Here is a 23,136-nt window from a genome sequence, read left to right on the forward strand (position 1 = left end):
TGAGGATAATAGGACAGCTTCCGCCGTCTCGGTGTGTCGCTTCGCCGCGTTCTTTTTCTAAAATAAAAACTCTGTTTTGCGCGGGACTCGTCCGTGACCCATTTGCCTCCCCTGTCAAGGAGCAAGGGGCTGTTTGCCACCAGCTTGGAGCAAATAAGAAACTGCGGGCTTCTTAATTTTAAGGTTTGCTTAAAATTGCATCGGGGCTGAAATTGGTCTCTGTCGGCTTAACGCTTTTGGCACCAGCGACTCAGTCGTGAAACACCAAGAAGCAAACCAAGAAAGGCACGGTAAGGGAGGGGCGCATTTGCACATTACTTTTTGTGTGTATGGACGACACTGTGGGTGGGGGGATGGTCTGGCTGACATCATGACAAGGTTGGGAGAGCACACTTGAAAAAAAGGGGGGGGAGAACCATGCTTACTCGGGTGCATATTCATGTATGTATACACTGGTCCATGTGCATCACACAGTACCTGTAGTCCAATACCTGTAGTCCTTCACTTAATCTCAAGTACCTTATCTCCCAACGGGACTGGATCTCGGTTTTACCTTCCAGTCATCAAATGATGCCCTATGTGTGTGAATGGGGCCAGAGTATTGGGAAACCAGGACTGGCAGAGTTATGTGATGAAGAAGAAGAAGAAGAAGAAGAAGAAGAAGAAGAAGAAGAAGAAGAAGAAGAAGAAGAAGAAGAAGAAGAAGGAGAAGGAGAAGGAGAAGGAGAAGGAGAAGGAGAAGGAGAAGGAGAAGGAGAAGGAGAAGGAGAAGGAGAAGGAGAAGGAGAAGGAGAAGGAGAAGGAGAAGGAGAAGGAGGAGAAGAAGAAGAAGAAGAAGAAGAAGAAGAAGAAGAAGAAGAAGAAGAAGAAGAAGAAGAAGAAGAAGAAGAAGGAGAAGAAGGAGAAGAAGGAGAAGAAGGAGAAGAAGAAGAGGAGGAGGAGGTGGTGGTGGTGGTGGTGGAGGAGGAGGAGGAGGAGGAAGAGGAAGAGGAAGAGGAAGAGGAGGAGTTGGATTTATATCCCCCCTTTCTCTCCTGTAAGGAGACTCAAAGGGGCTGACAAACTCCTTTCCTTTCCCCCATCACAACAAACACCCTGTGAGGTAAGTGGGGCTGAGAGAGCTTAGAAGAACTGTGACTAGCCCAAGGTCACCCAGCTGGCATGTGTTGGAGTGTACAGGCTAATCTGAATTCCCTAGATAAGCCTCCACAGCTCAAGTGGCAGAGCAGGGAATCAACCCCAGTTTCCCAGATTAGAGTGCACCTGCTCTTAACCACTACACCACGCTGGCTCTCAATTCAGAAAAAGAAGAAGTTGGATTTATATCCCCCCCTTCTCTCCTGTAAGGAGACTCAAAGGGGCTGACAAACTCCTTTCCCTTCCCCCCCTTACAACGAACACCCTGTGAGGTAGGTGGGGCTGAGAGAGCTCCGAGAAGCTGTGACTAGCCCAAGGTCACCCAGCTGCCGTGTGTTGGGAGTACACAGGCTAATCTGAACTCCCCAGATAAGCCTCCGCAGCTCAAGTGGCAGAGCATGGAATCAAACCTAGTTCCTCCAGATTAGAGTACACCTGCTCTTAACCACTATGCCACTGCTGCTCCTTGGATGTCTTTCACAGTATTGCTAGGCAACCATGACACCTTGCATCACCTGGAACGATCAGATATTACGGGCCAAGGGCTGAAGCACGGGCAATTGCCGCACTTCTGCAACGCCAAGGATTGATGCTTCATCATTCCACTCTCCCACGTATTTCGAGGACAGAATCAAAGCAGAAGACTTACCTGAACAATCCAGGTGACCTGCGGGAGGTCCAGCCCTCGAGCAGCAACATCCTTTGAAGCAGAAGAAAACAAAATTCATTAAAATGATTTTTTTTAAAAAAAAAAAACTCTTCTACATAAATGAAAAAGAGTTGTTGGACCGCACGACAAGCTTCCTAGAGTAACTGAGATAGCACAAGCAAGTGAGCCAAGGCACGTTATTCATTTATGTTAATTTATACCCCACCTTTCTCCTCAATGAGAACCCAAAGTGGCTTACAAACATTCTCTTCTCCTCCATATTATCCTCACAACAACCCTGTGAGGTAGGTTAGGCCAAGAGAGTGCGACTAGCCCAAAGTGACCGAGTGTGCTTTCATAGCACACGTGGGGATTTGAACCCGAGTCTTCCTGATCCCTGCTCGACACTCCTAATCGCTATGCCATGCTGGTTCTGGGTTTCTGCTACATCCCCTCCAGGCAAACGTGAACATTCTGGTTTAAACCAGGTCTGTTCCCTTCACCACAATGAGGCCTCAAATACCAAGCAGGTCTCTGCAACGGGAAAGAGTGAAGTCAACAAAAGCAGCCTTCATCAAGACAAACCAGGCTTTGAATTGGTTGTTGTGGGTTTTCCGGGCTGTGTGGCCATGGTCTGGTAGATCTTGTTCCTAACGTTTCTCCTGCCTCTGTGGCTGGCATCTTCAGAGGTGTATCCCAGAGGGAACAGCGTGTAACAGTGGACACAGTGTGTAGCAGACTTCCCTCTGTGATACTCCTCTGGAGATGCCAGCCACAGATGCAGGCGTTAGGAACAAGATCTACCAGACCACGGCCACACAGCCCGGAAAAACCACAACAACCGGTTGAATCTGGCCGTGAAAGCCTTCGACAATACAGGCTTTGAACGATCACCAGCAAGCCAATTGCTCATTTCACACACTAGGGATCGTTAAGATAAACCACGGTTTCATTTAATGCCTCAAATTGACCAAGTGCGTCACTATTCATTCATTCATTCATTCATTCATTCATTCATTCATTCATTCATTCATTCATTCATTCATTCATTCATTCATTCATTCAATTTCTATACCGCCCGATCCCCAAAGGGCTCCAGGCAGTGAACAACAAGCAGTGGTGGGATCCAAAAATTTTAGTAACAGGTTCCCATGGTGGTGGGATTCAAACTGTGGCGTAGCGCCAATGGGGCTGGGCGGGGCACGACAGGGGCGTGACCGGGCATTCTGGGGGCGGGGCATTCCTGAGCGGGGCTGTGGCAAGGACGCAGCCATTGCGCCGCTCCTTGGGCGGGAAACGAATGCACGCAGGCGCAGGCTGCCACGCACGCCGGTGCACCTCCTGCTAGACTGCTTCAAGTTCTGCGCGCTACTGCAGAGAGGAGGGGCGTAACTAAGGCAAAAATCACGTGGCAAAATCACCAATTAGTAACCCCCTCTCGGCACACACAAATAATTAGTAACCTACTCTCAGGAACCTGTGAGAGCCTGCTGGATCCCACCTCTGACAACAAGAATGAAACAAAATTAAGCAGGAGCAAATCATATACAGTACACAAACCCACAGGCTCCATCTCGTTAATAATCAATAAAACATCTTAAAAACTCTTATAAAACAGCGGTTAATAATTAATAGATAAATAAGCAAGAGGCGTCCAGCAAACCCCAATTAAAACCTACCCCAAGAAGGGGGACGGCGGGCCCCTCAATATGAGCGGGACCCTGATGTAACAACGCAAGGGCAAAGAGCACTAAACATTTTCCATCACTTGCTTTTCCTCAATAAACTTACAATTTACAATTTACAAAATTTACAACATTCATTTGGACGGCCTAGGAATTCAGATGAGGTTCCGAGTCTTAAAAAGAAATCTGTAACCAAGTCTGTAGAAGTATATTCTTATTTATATGAATGACAGGTGTTGTGAGGAGAGAAAGTCTATCCAAATTGTATCCTGCCTGTCAGAGATACAGAAAGGGCTGTCTGTCACACAGATCCCGGATGTAGAACTCGCAGCAAGAAAATCTTATTACAGACATTTTGAATTTGGAGGCGGATGTATGATGGGGTCCCCAACGTGGGGCCGGTGGGCGCCTGCCAAGAGTTTTAGAAAGTGGGTGAATTCAGACCGGCCTTCGGAGATCAGACGGTCAGTGCAAATTAAAAAAAAAACCCACAGCGTCAGCAGCTACTACTACAGCACAAGGATTTATGGACCCAGATTCAGATTCCATATAAGGCAGCTTCATGTGAACCAGGTATTTATTGTCTGCCCACCTAGTTTATTTTGCTTTGATCACCTTAGTTTGTTGTCTGTCGCTAAGGCGGATTCCGCATGGGCCGAAGTGGCGTAGTGGTTAAGAGCAGGTGTACTCTAATCTGGAGGAACTGGGTTCGATTCCCCGCTCTGCCACTTGAGCTGTGGAGGCTTATCTGGGGAATTCAGATTAGCCTGTGCACTCCAACACACGCCAGCTGGGTGACCTTGGGCTAGTCACAGTTCTTCAGAGCTCTCTCAGCCCCACGTACCTCACAGGGTGTTTGTTGTAAGGGGGAAGGGAAAGGAGTTTGTAAGCCCCTTTGAGTCTCCTTGCAGGAAAGAAACAGGAGGGATATAAATCCAACTCCTCCTCCTCCTCCTCCACCACCACAACCACCACCACCTCCTCCTCCTCCTCTTCTTCAAAAACAATGGTGTGAAAATACACTTTTTTCACACTGCTGTTTTGGCCCGTGCGGAATCTGCCGTAAAAGTTGGGTACGACCCAGCCTGTTCCAAATCCGTTTTTACCTGCTGCTGTCGCTCAGCTCTGAAAGTGTCTATCATTTGCCCTTTCATTTGCAGACCGACGCAATATTTTGTCGCAGTTTTTAAACGGTTTCTCGTGCCCCAATTGGAACACCCACTTCAGTAGAAAGGCCGTACAGACGTTTTGAAAGACAGACCGACCAACCTGCACATTGTTCTAAAAAAATCCACCCAACCATCTTGGGCAAAAAGAGGCGTATCTTTGCCGCTTTGGCAAGATCTGTGACCAAAGGAATGTGCACGTTTTATTTCAGTTAAAGAATCCTGAGCTAGTGGTTGAGAAAATGCTGTACAGCAAATCCTGAGTATTTCCCTCCCCCCCAAAGTGCTTTTTGGCAGCTCACAGGTGAGCATAAGACAGTGGTGGCGAATCTATGGCACACGTGCCAGAGGTGGCACTCAGAGCCCTCTCTGTGGGTACGCGTGCAGAGTTCGTCATGTGGGGGGCGGAAAATCACACACACACACACACACACACATCTAGGCTGGCCTGGGCCACTGGGCATGACCTGTTCAAAGTGTTGCATGGTTGCTTCACCAAGCTTACTCCCGAGTAACGCGCGCCTTGGAGCCAAAAGTTTTTTCTAAACTAAAAGCTCAGTATTCAGGTTAAATTGCCGTGTTGGCACTTTGCGATAAATAAGTGGGTTTTGGGTTGAAATTTGGGCACTCAAGTCTCAAAAAGGTTCACCATCACTGGCATAAGAGCAGTTCTGCTGGATTAGACCAACGTCCCATGCAGCCCAACTTCCTGTTTTCCGCACCAGCCGGCCAAATCTCTCAGTGAGGAAAGCACATACGTATATTCATCTTCCTTGTTTTATTCTAATGACAGAATTCGGAACGCATGGCTTCAGACGGTGAGATTCCGCGACTCTAACACGCCTCGGTTTGAAAGTGTCTCCTTTCAACCCACGCAGGGTAAGAAATGCCTACGCTTTATGCGCCGAACAACAGCCTGGATAAGAAATTTCACTTTTTGCCTGCTAACCCTAATAACCAATCTGGTCCAATTTAACCAATCTTTGCTCCACTTCTGCCTGCCTTTTGCGGTGCCAAAAAAAGGGGATTTAAATTGGATTTGACCGATCGCTTGAGCTTATTAGATGCTATTATGCCAAGATATTGGATTCAGTTTTAAAAAGCCGGCGAGTGAGAACGGGGATTTATCACACCCAGCCGCGATAGGCTGGAGTTGCCGCCTGTTCCCAGTCCACTTGATGAAGCAGATACACTGCCAAAAGAGGTTATTAGTTTAAGCAGATCAATGCTCAACACCATGCTAAGCAGTAATGAGTATGCAAATGTATCATCACTAGTTAGAGCACTTCACCGCCCCGGTTTCTCGCTCTTCTGGCGCAATTAAGGCCAGCTGGCTCCTAACGCTCCACGGCACCCCCAACGCAATCACAATCACAATCACACAAAAACACCCTACACACACACCCTACACACACACACACACACACACACACACACACACACACACACACACACACACACACGCTTTGTCACCCCGTTTCTACTGCTGCAACTACGTGACGGCAAGAGTCTATGCCAGTGATGGCGAACCTTTTTGAGACCGAGTGCCCAAACCCCACTTATCTATCGCAAAAACCCGGCAATTTAACCTGAACGCTGAGGTTTTATTTTAGAAAAAAACAGTTGGCTCCCTCTTCCTCTGCCCCACCCGCTCGAGCAATGGCCAGACTATTCTAGCCTCCAGCAAGTCCCGCACGCACTGCTCTGTGCCTCTCTAGCATCTCTGTCTCCTCTGTGCGCCCCCCCTCGGGCAGCAGCCACCCGGAGCACAGGCACCAGGCCTGCCAGCCGAGTCCTCCCTGCTCACCGCGGTGCACGCATGTCATGCTCAGTGGCCTAGGCCAGCCTAGATGTGTGTGCGTGTGTGATTTTCTGGCCCCCACATGATGAACTCTGTGTGCGCGTGCCCACAGAGAGGGCTCCGAGTGCCACCTCTGGCACCCGTGCCATAGGTTCGCCATCACTGGTCTATGTAAATGACCCCAGAACATTCCTGGACTTTAAATTCCAGAGATAGCGATCATACATCAATAGTATAATTGCATTTATCTGAAGATCGTGGGCAAAAAAAAAATAACAACGACCAGGTGTTTAGCCAGAATTTCAGATAAATGGGACGTTTCTGGTGTTCTTTTCCACCACACAGCCACAAAGTAACAGGGAAGCCGGAGGGAAGTCTTGAATTGGGCACAGAAACTTAACTGGGCAGAAACTTAACAAAAAATGGCAGTAAAAAGCCAAATTCCTAGTACCAGGATGCCCAATCTGCGGCTCGTGAGCCACAGCGAGGGAGAACTGTGCCGGGGCACGTGTGTGCCCTGCGCCCGTGCCATGCCTCTGCCCTGGTGTGCACCCAGGGCAAGACACCCACCCTGCCCCGCCCCCTGGCAACTACGCATCTGCATGTCGCTCTTTGCCATATGATGTGTGGCTGCAGCTGAGGAGGCTGGTCAATGGAGCAGGTCACCTCCTCTCTTGGCCTATCTCCTGCTATGAAACAGGGCGGCAGATGTGAGAGAATTCTGAACGCACTTTATCAGTTTGCTGTGTTTAGCTACTACGTAGTGGTAGAGGATTTTTTATTTTGTCTTGGGCCTTCTTGTGAGAAAAGTACATGACCCACTCGTTAGACCTCCTCAAGAATTTACATCAGGCATCTCTGTAATTGCAAAGACGTCCACTTTTTGCCTCTTTCTGACCAGCTCCACATCTGTATTTGAACTGTAAAATTAACAGCAGCTCTCAAAAAACAAGGAATCAGTAACGGCAATGTGTGTGTGTGTCTATGTGTATACGTCCTCCTGCGAATGTCTTTCTCCTTCGACAAAGTTTTTGCTTGGTTTCCTCAAAGAGGCATCCTTCTCGAAGCGAGTTCGGCAAGGGAAGATCACTTTGGAGACGCGGCTGCCTGTTAACTCCATCACGCTAACTCGTTCTGCCAGTTTTCTGGCGGGCGCGGCCAAACGCTTTCGCCCTCTGACAGCTTTCCGCGCTGCCCCCCTGCCTCCTCTGATTACGCAGCCCAATCTGTCACCCGGCCGACGGGGGTCTCTTCCCCGCTGATGGCTTTCCACGCTCGGCTGTAATGACTCTTGGCAGGCTGGGGAGGCGCGAGAGCTCCTACCTCCACTTGGCCCTGGCCGCCGTTCTCTCTCCCCCTGTTTAGCCAAAGCACTTTGTGTGCTTCTTTTGGTAAATAAATGAGTCATTTTAATCCAACTGACAGCCTGGCACCTGAACGAGCTGTCGTCCATCTGTACTTCCAGGCCTCATGTTGGCTGCCAGTTGTCAAGGCCGAGGCTTTTCAAGGCCTTGCTGCAGAGTGTCTTTCGACAACAACTTTATCAGATTTCTTTCCTCAGAATCAGGACAGTGATGGACTTGGAGTGCCAGAGGTGGGCGGGAGGGCGGCTGTCCCCGAATCCAGAGTTAGAGAGCTTGTTCTTCAACATGGGGCCCCTGAAACTGATAGCCGGAGCTCGAGCCAAAATGAACACCAAAACCTGAAAGGCAGCAGGTGGAAAGTCCTTTTCCGTTCACCAGACAACGGCTTTGTCTATTTATACCAGGCCTGGCCAATCCAGAGGGTTCATACTGCCTTCAAATCATAGGGCCGTGGTGGCGAACCTTTGGCACTCCAGATGTTATGGACTACAATTCCCATCAGCCCCTACAATTGGCCATGTTGGCAGGGGCTGATGGGAATTGTAGTCCATAACATCTGGAGTGTCAAAGGTTCGCCACCACGGTCATAGAGGCTGGTGTTGGGCACTTCTTACTTCTATGGGGCGCTCTGAAACCTCAGGATGCTCAGTAGCTCACCCGATTAGGCTTGAGCTCTTGATTATCGAGCCCCTTGGCAACCCCAAAGGTTTTGCAGCAGTGGTTGTCTTGGTATCTTGGTATAGCAGACCTTATTGATTTGGCTTCCTTTTCTTAGCCCAAAAGAATGTGTGTGGTGCATTGGGACAGCCCTGGCGTCTCGTTCCCAAATATTTTCAGTGGCTAGTCTTTGAAATCAGCTGTGTTTTTCATGGCTTGACCATGGGAAGTCCAAAGCCCAATATCTGGGGTCTGATTATGGTTAGAAGGGAAATATTAGAGACAGGAACATGTAGAGTTGCTTGGCAGCTGGTAGGAGGCTGGAGGAAGGGCAGTTGTCAGCGATGGCACGAGGTTACTTCTGGAGAAACCCTGAAGTGACATCATGTATCCAGTGGTGGGATCCAAAAATTTTAGTAACAGGTTCCCATGGTGGTGGGATTCAAACTGTGGCGTAGCGCCAGTGGGGCTGGGCGGGGCACAACAGGGGCGTGGCTGTGCATTCTGAGGGCGGGGCATTCGTGGGCGGGGCTGTGGCAAGGACGCAGCCGCTGCACCGGTCCTTGGGCGGGAAACGAATGCACGCAGGCGCAGGCTGCCACGCATGCCGGTGCACCTCCTGCTAGACTGCTTCAAGTTCTGCGCGCTACTGCTGAGAGGAGGGGTGTAACTAAGGCAAAAATCACATGGCAAAACCACCAATTAGTAACCCCCTCTCGGCACACGCAAATAATTAGTAACCTACTCTCGGGAACCTGTGAGAACCTGCTGGATCCCACCTCTGAGCTAAAGGCAGGCTGGGTCATAGGGACTCACGATCTGTTTCGAAAAGGCAACGCTTAGCCGCACACAGACACCAAACAGACTTCCGGTTTTCCAATAAAAAGGAACCTGCCAAAGAAGTTGGAATGTAAGCAAGGAAAACCACAAAGTGGCAGCTCCGGAGACACCAGACGCAGCCAGAGCTTTTCAGCCCCAATAACTCCTGATCGCTGTAATTTACACATTTGCACTATCACCAAGACGTGCCTCTTTCCCAGGCCAACAGCTGGCACGATTAGAGAGCAAATTGTGTACTGATGCAGCAGCAGCAGCCTGAAGTGTCGAGGGGTCGGAAACCAAAAAAGCAATCCGAGGAAGCCGAGAAGCATCCGCGAGGGACGCTGGCTTCCTACCTGCCTTTGAAGGAGGCTTGAAGAGCAAACTGCAGCGGACAACACGGACAGTTCTTTTATAGGGGTGCTGTGTGGTTTCCGGGCTGTATGGCCGTGTTCTAGCAGCATCCTCTCCTGACGTTTCGCAGAATCAAGACAGTGACTGATCAGCTCCACACAAACACAGGACAACTATAGACTATAGCACTCAAAGGGAACAAAGACCAGGATACTTCTATTCAGATCCATTCACCTATTGACCTTGCTATCTTCATTGTTACTCACATGCTACAGACTTCTTTGTGACTCGCATGCCAGGCGACACTATTCAGATGGCCTCACCTTTTGACCTCACAGGTACATATACTCCACTTGCTTTCCATTCCTACCATCAGATCCTCTGAAGATGCCAGCCACAGATGCAGGCGAAACGTCAGGAGAGAATGCTGCTAGAACACGGCCATACAGCCCGGAAACCACACAGCACCCCAGTGATTCCGGCCGTGGAAGCCTTCGACAATACAGTTCTTTTATAACAACGCAGGTTGCTGGGCCCGGGGCTCGGTTTTCTAATGGCAGTCACGAGGACCAGCTGCCCTGCATTGCAACCACGTGAGAACGGCGAACCACTTTTGCTTAGAACCAGTTCCGGGCAGAACAAATTGGGTTTCAATTATATGTGGAAACTTACAGTGCAGAGTAAAACGCCAGCTTTTGATTGCAGGAAGTCCTGGAAGATCGTTGTCCTCTCCTGAAAGGATGGGAGAAGAGAGACAGCCGTGGTCACTAGGGTTTGCAAATAACATTAACCCACAAAAGGGAAAAAATGCAGAGATGAGGGAGGATGTGTGTTGTGCGCGTGAATTCTGTCGATACACAGAGGCTAAAAATAGAGAACGTTCACAAAAACGGAGGAGGAGGAGGAGGAGGAGGAGGAGGAGGAGGAGGAGGAGGAGGAGGAGAATTGGATTTATATCTCCCTTTTTCTCTTGTAAGGAGACTCAAAGGGGCTTACAAACTCTTTTCCCTTCTCCCCACACAACAAACAGCCTATGAGGTAGGTGAGGCTGAGAGAGCTCAGAAGAACTGTGACTAACCCAAGGTCGCCCAGCTGGCATGCGTTGGAGCACACAAGCTCACCAGATCAGCCTCCACAGCTCAAGTGGCAGAGTGGGGAATCAAGCCCGGCTTCTTTGTTTGTTTGTTTGTTCAATTTATATACCACCATCCCGCAAGGGGCTCACGGCGGTTCACAACAATTCCTCCAGATTAGAGTACTAGGTGCTTGAGGTTTTAATTATTTGGAACTTTCTTGGGATGGTGACTTATCTTTCGCTTCCTCTAATCTAGTCCCAGAAGTGCCATGTAACCTGAGGACACCGGATAAATAAGTACATTAATTAAAACCTGGTTGTGGAGAGAGGGTAATATTACGTATTTAGTTATTGTGGCTTTTTTGGAATAAAACAGAGACAGAGCAGTGCCAGCTCTCTTAACGAAGAAGACACCGTGGGGATCGGGCAGTATAGAAATTGAATTAATAATAATAATAATAATAATAATAATAATAATAATAATAATAATAATAATAATAATAATAATAATAATAATAATAATAATAATAATAATAATAATAATGACGAAGGCGAGTTGGATTTATATCCCCCCTTTCTCTTCTGCGAGGAGACTCAAAGAGGCCTACAAATTCTTTTCCCTTCCCCCCCCCAAACACCCTGTGAGGTAGGTGGGGCTGAGAGAGCTCCGAAGAACTGTGACTAGCCCAAGGTCACCCAGCTGGTGTATGTTGGAGTGCACAGGCTAATCTGAATTCCCCAGATAAGCCTCCACAGCTCAAGCAGCAGAGCGGGGAATCAAACTCGGCTCCTCCAGGTTAGAGTACACGTGCTCTTAACCACTACGCCCCTGCTGCAACCAAAGGAGGGGTTGTCGTTGCCTGTCTCTGCACAGCAACCCAGTTGCTTTCAGTGGTCTCCCATCCAAGTACCAGTCAACCCTGTTTAGCTTCTGAGATCTGATGGGATTGAGCTGGGGGGGGGAGGGGGGGCTATCCAGCTCAGGGCTCAGCCGGGTCTACTGATATAGCACTCATATTTTAAAAACGACTGACACCATCCAAAAGACAGAAGAGGGACAGCAACCTGTTTCCATCTGTGCTATTTAGTAAAATACATCAATTCCTAAATAGTAACAGCTAAAAAGGAGCAAACTGGCAGGCAGCCCTAGCATGTCCCAGTATCAAGGTAGAGCTGATCTCCCCACCATCCAGATGCGCCAGGATGTGGTGCGGGAAGGGAAAAGGCAGGATCCTTCCCCAGCAAGAACCAAGAGAAGCGACAGCAGCTCACCACCAACAGCCGCCGTGCCCAGCAGTACCATATGGGAGGCGCAATTTAGCTCCATTAATGCTCTTAATTTGAAGACACCGAGCGCTAATTACACACTGGGTACTAAAAGGCGAAACCCTTCCCTCGGTGCCAGCTTCGGAGCGGTGTTTCGGTTGCCTTAACAGCTGGTCAGGTTTGAGCCGGGCCAGGCCCGCCTCTTGTGGGTGGAGGAGGGGCCCAGACACAAGGGCACGGAAGGCACATGTTCCGGGACTCGGCAGGACGGCGATAGCCGGGACGAACAGCCGCTCCTTCACCTCTCGCTGTGGCGTAAAGGGCTGTTTTGTTTGCCGTCTGCAGTGCCGCGAGGAAACACGGCCAAGCCTTGTCAAGGTTAAGGAGAATGTTGTGGAAGAGTTACTGAGCCGTTTGTCCAATTATCTCATCCTTTCCTGTCCTACAGGGCTCAGTCCCTTCAGTTCATTCCCGTGTGGAGTTTAGGTCACGGTGTCAAAACTTGGATCTGAGAGACCCAGGTTGGAGTTCCCACTCAGCCATGAAAGTTTGCAAGATGACGTAAGAACATCAGAACGAGCCTGCTGGAGCGGACCAGAGTCCATCTAGTCCAGCACTCTGCTACTCGCAGGCCCACCAGGGGCCTTTGGGAGATCACATGCAGCTCACCAAGAGACCTTGGCGGTCTCTATAACATCTGTTGGACCGACCATCCCCCTCTTGGGAGGGTTTTAGCTCTCAAACGCCATATATTATATATATATTGCATACTAGAACCCTGAATGCTGTACGTTTTTAACAGGTTTTAGCTAACTTTAATAGAGTCTATATGTACCTCATTTATATTTCTATTTTGTTTATGTCCTAAATTGTGCTCTATCTGTTATTTAAATTGTTGTACGCCACCCAGAGCCCTTTGGGGAGAAGGCGGTATATAAAACTGAATAATAATAATAATAATAATAATAATAATAATAATAATAATAATAATAATAATAATAATAATAATAATAATAATAATAATAATAATAATAATAATAGGGCAGCACTTGAAACATCTTCAAATTGACAAAATTAACATCTGTCAGATTCAGAAGGCAGCCCTGCTGGGATCTGCACGAATACTACACCGATACATTACAACTTCCTAGGCCTCTGCGTGAGGTTTGAATTGTTATGAAAGGCCAACAATCAGCTAAAGATCTGGCAGCTGTGTAGTAGTAGTAGTAGTAGTAGTAGTAGTAGTAGTAGTAGTAGTAATAACAACAACAACAATGATAATAATAATAGGGCAGCACTGGAAACATCTTCGAATTGACAAAATTAGCATCTGTCAGATTCAGAAGGCAGCCCTGCTGGGATCCGCACGAATACTACGCCGATACATTACAACTTCCTAGGCCTCTGGGCGAGGCTCGAATTGTAATGAAGGCCAACAACCAGCTAAAGATCTGGCAGCTGTGAAATCTACCATAACAACAACAACAACAATAATAATGTGAAAGCAAGGGCCTTCTGCTGCTGCTGCTGCTCTCAAGCACCTGGTCTGCTAAGGCATTTGCAACCTCAAATCAAGGAGGATCACGATTGGTAGCCAGAGATCAACTTCTCCCCCATAAATCTGTCCAAGCTCCTTTAAAAGCTATCCAGGTGAGTGGCCATCACCACCTCTTGTGGCACCATATGACCTTAGGTCAGTCATCACCCAAGGTTGTTATGAGAATAAAATGGGGGAAAGAACATGTCAGGTGGGGAGAAAGGGTGGGGTACGAACAATATCAATAAACAGATGATAAAATTCCCTCCCAAGCTGCAGCTACATAAGAGGCACAGCTCACTCCAGTCCACACAGGTACCTGACCCACAATGCTCCAATTCTGAAGTCTTCAAAGCTAGCTGGAGATCCAGTGGTACCTTCATATGGTCTAATACGTGCAGGGCACGGCTAAGTAAAGTGACATCTAAGGCGACTGAAGTCTGTGCTTCAGAATGGGGCAGCTCCATTTAGAATCTCCCTGTCAGTCATTCTTGATGCTTATCAGCCAACGTGGCTCCCCATGGAACACAGAGGCAACTTCTAACCCAGCCATTTCCATCTTGCTCAATAGAAATGGGCATTTTGTGGCCTCTCTAGCTGAAAGGATGGGAAAGAACAACCGTTCATGGGTCCCTAAGAAGAGGGAGCAAAAAAAGCAAATATTCCCCTCTTTCACCCCTTTGCCCCTCCCCTTTTTCAGTTGAAATTTAGACTGGAAGTTCCTTGGAACAGATATTTCTCTGTAAATCATCACACACCCGGATGGTGCACCGAAAATAAATGGATTTCAATTCATCAGTTCTAGAAGGAGGAGACCAAGAGGCAAGACCAAGAGGCAAGTTGTTGAGGGTAGGGGTAGACAGCAAGAAAGAAAGAAAGAAAGAAAGAAAGGAAGGAAGGAAGGAAGGAAGGAAGGAAGGAAGGAAGGAAGGAAGGAAGGAAGGAAGGAAGGAAGGAAGGAAGGAAGGAAGGAAGGAAGGAAGGAAGGAAGGAAGGAAGGAGAAAGAAAGAAAGAAAGAAAGAAAGAAAGAAAGAAAGAAAGAAAGAAAGAAAGAAAGAAAGAAAGAAAGAAAGAAAGAAAGAAAGAAAGAAAGAAAGAAAGAAAGAAAGAAAGAAAGAAAGAAAGAAAGAAAGAAAGAAAGAAAGAAAGAAAGAAGAGTTTGGATTTATATCTCCCCTTTCTCTCCTGTAAGGAGACTGAAAGGGGCTTACAATCTCCTTTCCCTTCCCCCATCCCCCACAACAAAGTGGGGATATAAATCATCATCATCATAAAATTTCCCCTTCAGTCGTGTCCGACCGTGGGGTACCACTGCGAGCACTGATTTTATAGGCAAGCCGTTTTTGTGGGGTAGTTTGCCATTGCTTTCCCGGGCTAGCACCGAAAATAGTGGCTAATAAATGTGGTAGGAATAAATTATATAATGCTTCTGCAGCAGAAAGGCACTCGTTTAACGAAGACTTGGGGGGCGGCGTTCTCACCATCCTCTATTAATCTGCGTTTGCATTCTGAATTAATGAACGGGGAGCGGGTTTGCCGGCACAATTTGCAGCCGAGGAAACTAGCTCCTGGCTCGAGAAAGCTTCTGCTTCAGAAATAATGCAAAATCTCCAAATCACCACCAATCTTGAATTTTTGGTCCCTCCCCCATACAGAGGTTCCCCAGGTCAGTGGTGGCGAACCTATGGCACGGGTGCCAGAGGTGGCACTCAGAGCCCTTTCTGTGGGCATTTGCAAACAGAGTGCCCCACACACACATCTAGGCTAGCCTGGGCCGCTGGGCTCGATTATTAGCATTAAACCTAAGATCTAGTTTTGGGGAAGCAGTGTAGATAACCCTGTTAAGCGCTGTTAAACCCCACTGATTTTCATGCGAAGAACTAAAGCACGATTCTTTACTTGGGAGTAAGCTTGGTTGCTGGCAATGGGGCTCGCTTCTGAGTAAACCCTCCTAGGGTCGTGATTCACCCATTGGAAGAGTTGCACGGTTGCTCCAAAGCAAAGCCACCGACTACTACCAAGCTTACTCCTGAATAACGCACGCTTCGGAGCCAACCGTTTTTTCTAAATTAAAACCTCAGTGTTCAGGTTAAATTGCTGTGTTGGCACTTTGTGATAAATAAGTGGGTTTTGGGTTGCAATTTGGGCACTCGGTCTCAAAAAGGTTCACCATCACTGCCCCAGGTGATCTGCCCATTATGCAGAATCCGACGGCAGACTGAGGCAACAGAGTTACAGACAGCATCTGTCCTTTCATGTTTTTGATGCTCTCCCACACAGCAAGTCCCTCAAGCACAGTACCACACGGGGAGAGTGATGCTAGTTTTCTCTAGGCAAGGAAGCTTTTAAAAACCCATTGCCTTGTTCTGCAGAATGAAGCAGAAAAACGTGGAAAATTCTCTCGTTTTGCGACCAGCGAGGGAGTTGCTGCAGCTGTACACCTTCATGATCTGACAGGGTATTTCCAGCACTGCTGGGCCCCATGGGAAGACAATTCCCCACTGACCTGCTAGAAACTGGGGTTATTTTCATGCGGAAAGGAAGCACAGAGTTGGCCAAACCCCAAGAAAAAAACTTGCCCAATGCAAGGAATGAGTGCAAATTAATTATTCGTGATAGAATGTAATATTCCTAGGTTACAGACAATAATCAAAAGTCCATACAAAAGTCCATACAAACAGCAAAACGCATGCGCGCTATGTGTTACCAGTCCATACTACAAATCCAAGAGGGAACATCCTACGAAGGATTCGTCGTATGGACTGGTAACACATAGCAATAAGTGAAAGGTTGTCTGGAAACTAGTGTCACTGCAGCAAATATATACTGAAGAAGAGTTGCGAAAACGCAATTTTAGCGAGCATGCGTTTTGCTGTTCGTCGTTCCTGCTACCCCTTCAACGCTGCAGCTTTGGACTCATTGCCTTTATACGCTGCGTTTGAAAAATATCATTCGGTGGCAGATACGTTTAGTACACATCGGCGCTTATTGGCGGTTTGGTGAGTGAACTGCGGCTTGACCATACTTTGAGCTAATTTCCCAGTAAATGTGAATGAATGGAAATACAAGACGTTCGGATTTACTCTATGGATACATGACAATATTATTGCATTTCCAGCAATTTGGCGGTTGCAGTTAAGCAAGAACTGTATGGACTTTTGATTATTGTCTGTAACCTAGGAATATTACATTCTATCACGAATAATTAATTTGCACTCATTCCTTGCATCGGGCAAGTTTTTTTCTCGGGGTTTGGCCAACTCTGTGCTTCTTTTCCTAACTGTATTCTTGCCTGTGTTTCTTTTTTTCATCGTGATTTTCATGCGCGCGCACGTGTCGAGCCAAAACCTGGATTCTCGGCTGCGCTGCGGCAGTTTCCCTCACTGATAGAGCAGCATCGAAAATCCTGAACTGTTTCTAGGCATGACTTGGTGTCAGTCGGGGGGAAGACTGCAGCACCAAACAAAACTTTTAGCTTTTTCAGCCCGTTAAATTTGTTTCCTCGTGCACCCGCCTCCCTCCGGCTCACCTCTTGCTTCATGTCACCGTGCAGACGCTGGAACTTCACAGGGGAAGAGGGGAAGAAGGGGGGCTCTGAGTCTCCCACCTCCGGTCCCTCAGTCAGGACTTTGCAGAACAGCCTGTGATGAAATTCCACCTGCTCACAGCTGGAGAAAAAGACGATCATCTTGTTGCATTTTTCAAACTGCGGGGATAACAGATACACACAGACATGAGACCGAGGCTGTGCGAGCGCTGCACACGTAAAGAAACAAAACTCCACAGAGTGTAGCACACGGCCCGTTGTTCAACTCCAAAATCTCCGTTTTCAGCCATTTTTAAAAGGGCACAGGAGGAAGCATTATTGCAGGGGTGGTCAACGTATGGCGCTCCAGATGTTCATAGACTACAATTCCCATCAGCCTCTGCCAGCATGGCCAATTGGCTGATGGGAATTGTAGTCTACAGAGGCGTACCAGGGGTAAATGGCGCCCGGAGACAAATTGTCTCCAGGACGGCCCCCCAGGCTCTGCCCCTGCCCCGCCCACCTTGGCTCCGCCTCCACTGCCCTCGACCCCACCCATGTCACCATGGACATGGGCAAGGTTTAGGGTGCCCACCTCCCCTCCCAGCTGGCAGCCTGCAGTCTCTTCTGACCTCTGCTCCGGGCAGGCCAGAAGAGACTGCAATCCCTCCGGGGAGGTCAGAAGAGACTGCAGGCTGCCGGCTGGGCTCCCAGCCGGCAGGCGGGGAAGGAAGGGAGGGAGGGAGGAGTCCAGGGCGGGGTTGAGGGGGCTTGGAGGCAGCAGGAAGTCCTGCTGTCTCGTCATTTTTGCATGCCTCCGATGGGATTGAGGCACACGAAAACGACAAGAGAGCAGGACTTCCTGGTCACGTGGGGGGGGCCGATTTTGTGCCCCCCACGTGACCAGAAGGGTGGCGCCCTCGGCAGATACACCACTGGTAGTCTATAAACATCTGGAGCGCCATACGTTGGCCACCCCTGCCTATTAGCTAAAGGGCTTGCCTACGAAAGCTCGTGGGACAGACGAAGCCAACCTTTCCGTTCTAGTCGTTCTTTTGTGCCTGCCAGGCACAAGATACTCACTCAAATCCTCCCACAATCCTTTTGTGAGCCAGCGTGGTGTAGCGGTTAAGAGAAAGGGACTCTAATCTGGAGCGCAGGGTTTGAGTCCCCTCTCCTCCACATGAGTTGGGCACTCTTATCTGGTGAAATGGATTTGGTCCCCCCACCCCCACCCCCAACATATAAAGCCATCCGGATGACCTTGGGCCAGTTATAGTTCTCTCTGAATGCTCTCAGCCCCGCCTACCTCACAAAGAGTCTGTTGTGGGGAGTTTGTAAGCTGCTCTGAGACTCCTTACAGGAGGGAAGAGGGGGGGGGATATAAATCCAAACTCTTCTTCTGATATTTATGGCTTCATAAAGGAGCAGCAGTGGCGTAGGAGGTTAAGAGCTCGTGTATCTAATCTGGAGGAACCGGGTTTGATTCCCAGCTCTGCCGCCTGAGCTGTGGAGGCTTATCTGGGGAATTCAGATTAGCCTGTGCACTCCCGCACACGCCAGCTGGGTGACCTTGGGCTAGTCACAGCTTCTCGGAGCTCTCTCAGCCCCACCCACCTCACAGGGTGCTTGTTGTGAGGGGGGAAGGGCAAGGAGATTGCAAGCCCCTTTGAGTCCCCTGCAGGAGAGAAAGGGGAGATATAAATCCAAACTCTTCTTCTTCTTCATTCCAGATGGGCTAAACAATCATTGCAAGAGACTTGCACAGCTAGAATCAACTGGGTGTTATAGGTTTTCCAAGCTATGTGGCCAAGCTCTTGTAATTGTTGCTCCTAATGTTTTGCTGGCATCTGTGGAAGAATTGTTAGCCGCCTAAACTACTAGATCACGGCCACACCGCCAGGAAAACCTACAACAGCCATCTGAAGGGGGTTTGGCTCTTAGGAATAACGGGGGCCGGCCCTCCCCCCATAGACACACATCCGTTCATCTGTAGAACCTGCGATTTGCTTTTTCCCCAGTAACACATTTGAAGAGAGGAAGGACCCCCCCCCCCGGCCTCCCAGCTACCTGGCTGGGAACCTCACCTTGCACTTCTCCAGGATGAATGTGGCCAGCGTCACAAGTCGCAATTTGCTTGGAACCACCGTGACGTGCTGCTGCAGTTGCTCCGGCACGGCAAATCCATCCGATTCCTTGCTTGCAGGAGTGGCCCCCACAATCTCCACTGATGCCTTGGGAGCACGGGAGGCCCCCAATTCTTCCACTATGGAGATGCAGACTGGATCGTGCAAGCTGATATCTGCTAATCTCACAACCCCTGTTGCAAACACAAACACATATTTCACTTGCATAAAGTAAAGTTTCCCCTTCAGTCGTGCCCAACCCTGGGGTACCACTGCGAGCAGTGATTTCATAGGCAAGCCTCTTTGGTGGGGTAGTTTGCCATTGCTTTCCCCAGCTATTCTTTAGCCCCTAGCTATGAGCTAGGAATCAGTGGTGGCGAACCTTTGGCACTCCAGATGTTATGGACTACAATTCCCATCAGCCCTTGCCAGCATGGCCAATTGGCAGGGGCTGATGGGAATTGTAGTCCATAACATCTGGAGTGCCAAAGGTTCACCACCACGGAGCTAGGTACTCATTTACCAACCAAGAAACGGATGGATGGCTGAGTTGGCCATGAGCCAGCTGCCCGGATATCTGACCCACAGGGGGCTCGAACTCCTGACCGTCTGAGTGGCAGTGCAAGCACTTAACCACTACGCCACGTGACTCCTTTCACTTGCAGACTGAAGGCAAAACTCTTTCTCCTTTACAAGCCAAACAGAAACCAAAATCGTCCTCCATCATTCTTTTAAATATTTAGAAGAAAAGTGAATGTTTATACTCTACTTTTCTCTATTGTATAAGGAGTCTCAAAGGGGCTTAGAACTGCCTTCCGTTCCCCCCCCACAACAGACGCCTTGTGAGGTAGGTGGGACTGAGAGAGTTCTGAGAGAACTGTAACTAGCCAAAGCAGCAAGATTCATGTGAAGGAGTGGGGAATCAAACCCAGTTCACCGAATTAGAGTCTGCTGCTCAAAAATCACGTTGTCGTTCATGAATATCTGGAGTGCCATAGGTTCGCCACTACTGCTCTACAACAACTCCGTAACGTAAGCCAGCTGCACGGGGAATCTGGAGATAAGTGCAAGGCGGAAGACCGTCCAGGCCAAGAGAACTGGGAAAATAAACTAGCAGAATAGGCAACAATGGCAAAATGAACACATTTTGTGAAAAATGAGGAGTTTGGATTTATAGCAGGTGCACGATCAGCCAGCGCAGGAGACAAGGAGGTACCCAGGGCTGGAGCGGAAAAGAACCTGCTTCTCTGACTATTCCCAGCAGTCACATCAGTGAAAAGCTGGCTACTTGTGCACTGCTTACCATCTGTAAGCGTGGCGGACAGCAAAACGTTCTGCCGCTGCTCGCTGTCTGTGTTCACAGCATTCAGGATTGCGGCGACGGCCTTCTCGAAGCCCTGGTCCAGGATCCTGCCAGAAGCAAAGGGCACAATCAGTCAGCACGGGAGCCAAGGAGGCACCCAAAGCTGCATGGAAGCCGCCTCCAGAGGCGTAGCGGGACCAAACTGCACCCGGGGCGGACTCTGCGTTTTCCGCCCACATGTGGGCCCTGCTCCTGCCCCCCCTCCCTTAGTTCTTAGTTTCAGGCTGAAAAGCGGCCTGTTCAGTTCAGGCTGAAAAAAAGCCTGGGTGGAAACAATACTACCCAGGAGCCCTTGGGGCTCGCAAGGTCTCCTGGGTAGTGTAGCGCCACAAGGGCCCATTTCAACCTGAATGGAAGAGGCCGCTTTTCAGCCTGAAACTAAACCTGAAACTATGAGCTAAGGTGGGGGGGGGGGTGAAGGGGGTGTCGCAGGGGGTCGGGGGAAGAGGTCGGGGTGATTTCCTGCCCACCCAGGTGTGCGTCTGGTGCGAGGCACACACCCTGCCCCCTTGTAGTGTCATCTATGGCCACCTCTGCCGCCAATGTGCTGCGTGAAAGAGGGGTAGGAGCAAGGATGTTTCGGTCTACCTGCTGGCAGATCTTCCCATCGTCAAGGAAGCCCTCACCTGTCAGCCTCATCCAGAATCAGCCACCGGACCCGGTGGAAATGAATGCATTGGGTGGACTTGATGTGATCCACCAGGCGACCAGGAGTGGCAATCAGTATGTTGATTCCTTTGCGAAGTCTGTTTCAAAGCAAAAAGAGACAAAGGAGACTCACAAGACAGTTGCGCAAGCTGACAGAGGAAATCTCAAATCAGCTGTTTTGGACTCCACATTCCTGCTTCAAACCTTGAAAGCACCTGCAGATGCCTTAAACACATGGAGATTTCAATACTAGAACCAGGGGGCATTCATTGAAAATGCTGGGGGGAAGAATTAAGACTAATAAAAGGAAACATTTCTTCACGCAACGCATGATCGGTGTTTGGAATATGCTGCCACAGGAGGTGGTGATGGCCACTAGCCTGGATAGCTTTCAAAGGGGCTTGGACAGATTTATGGAGAAGTCGATCTATGGCTACCAACGTTGATCCTCCTTGATCTGAGATTGCAAATGCCTTAGCAGACCAGGTGCTCAGGAGAAGAAGCAGCAGAAGGCCATTGCTTTCCCATCCTGCACGTGAGCTCCCCAAGGCACCTGGTGGGCCACTGCGAGTAGCAGAGTGCTGGACTAGATGGACTCTGGTCTGATCCAGCAGGTTCTTTCTTATGTTCTTAAACTGAATCAGACCATCGGTCCACCAAGGTCAATACTGTCTACTCAGACTGGTAGCAGCTCCCCAGGGTCTCCTGCCTGCCTGCCTGCCTGCCTGCCTGCCTGCCTGCCTGCCTGCCTGCCTGCCTGCCTGCCTGCCTGCCTGCCTGCCTGCCTGCCTGCCTGCCTGCCTGCCTGCCTGCCTGCCTGCCTGCCTGCCTGCCTGCCTGCCTTTTTATGTAGTTATACTACAGAGTAGCAATGGCGTAGTGGTCAAGAGCAGGAGCACTCTAATCTGGAGGAACCGGGTTTGATTCCCACTCTACTGCCTGAACTGTGGAGGCTTATCTGGGGAATTCAGATTAGCCTGTGCACTCCCACAAAAGCCAGCTGGGTGAACTTAGGCTAGTCACAGTTCTTTGGCGTTCTCTCAGCCCCACCTACCTCACAGGTTGTTTGTTGGGGGGGGGGGGAGATTGTCAGCCCCTTTGAGTGTCCTTAAAGGAGAGATAAATCCAACTCCTTTTCTTCTTCTTCTTTCTCTCCAACAGGGACTCAAAATGGCTTCCAGTGTCCTCAGCACAGCCTGCAAGGTAGGTTACCTGAATGTGTGTGACCAGCCCAAGGCCACCCAGCAAGGTCTCATGGCAAAGAAGGAACCCTACCCTGACACTCTAAACCAGTGATGGCGAACATTTTCGAGACTGAGTGCCCAAATTGCAACCCAAAACCCACTTATTTATCGCAAAGTGCCAACATGGCAATTTAACCTGAATACTGAGATTTTAGTTTAGAAAAAACAGCTTGCTCCAAGGTGTACGTTATTCGGGAGTAAGCTTGGTGAAGAACCCTGCAACACTTCAAATAGGTGAATCATGGCCCTAGGGTTTACTCAGAAGCAAGGCCAGCCTAGATATATGAGTGTGTGTGTGGGGGGGTGATTTTCCGCTCCCCCTACATGACGAACTCTGAGTGCCACCTCTGGCACCCATGCCATAGGTTCGCCACCACTGCTCTAAACAGTGTACCCCCCTGGCTGTCTGATTTGGTTGTAAGTAGCTTTCTAAGTTGCCCAGCTCTGTTCTGACAGCATGTCCAGACCACGTTAAATCCCAGAAGCAAAAAAGATTTGAAAAGTCCCCCTCCCAAAGTCCCGCGCTTTTCTTCCGCAAGCCCTTCGGCTGTCTGCTCACAAACACCAATCCCTGCAAGATATTGGGACGGAGAAGCAGACGGGGAGGCTGGGAGAGGAGGAATGTTGCAGGCACTGACAGGGAGAGCTCGTCAACATTTTAAAACGGGAGAGATGTGAATGCGCTCCCCGCTGCCCGAGCCATCCGCCTGCTGTAAGA

General features: G+C 49.2%; 1 protein-coding gene across 1 annotated transcript in view; it reads right to left on the minus strand.

Moving 5' to 3' along the window:
* The window catches only part of DDX31 (DEAD-box helicase 31), a 51,080-nt gene that overhangs the window by 12,557 nt on the left and 15,387 nt on the right, over positions 1-23,136 (minus strand). The window contains exons 10-15 of the mRNA XM_048512158.1: positions 21,153-21,272; positions 20,467-20,573; positions 19,125-19,357; positions 17,041-17,217; positions 10,305-10,364; positions 1,787-1,837 (exon numbers count right to left, since the gene is read on the minus strand). Of these exons, the coding sequence (XP_048368115.1) occupies positions 1,787-1,837; positions 10,305-10,364; positions 17,041-17,217; positions 19,125-19,357; positions 20,467-20,573; positions 21,153-21,272 (748 nt within the window). The remainder of the gene's footprint in view (positions 1-1,786; positions 1,838-10,304; positions 10,365-17,040; positions 17,218-19,124; positions 19,358-20,466; positions 20,574-21,152; positions 21,273-23,136) is intronic.

Source organism: Sphaerodactylus townsendi, linkage group LG12, assembly GCF_021028975.2.
Source record: "Sphaerodactylus townsendi isolate TG3544 linkage group LG12, MPM_Stown_v2.3, whole genome shotgun sequence".
In the NCBI taxonomy this organism is placed as follows: Eukaryota; Metazoa; Chordata; class Lepidosauria; order Squamata; family Sphaerodactylidae; genus Sphaerodactylus; species Sphaerodactylus townsendi.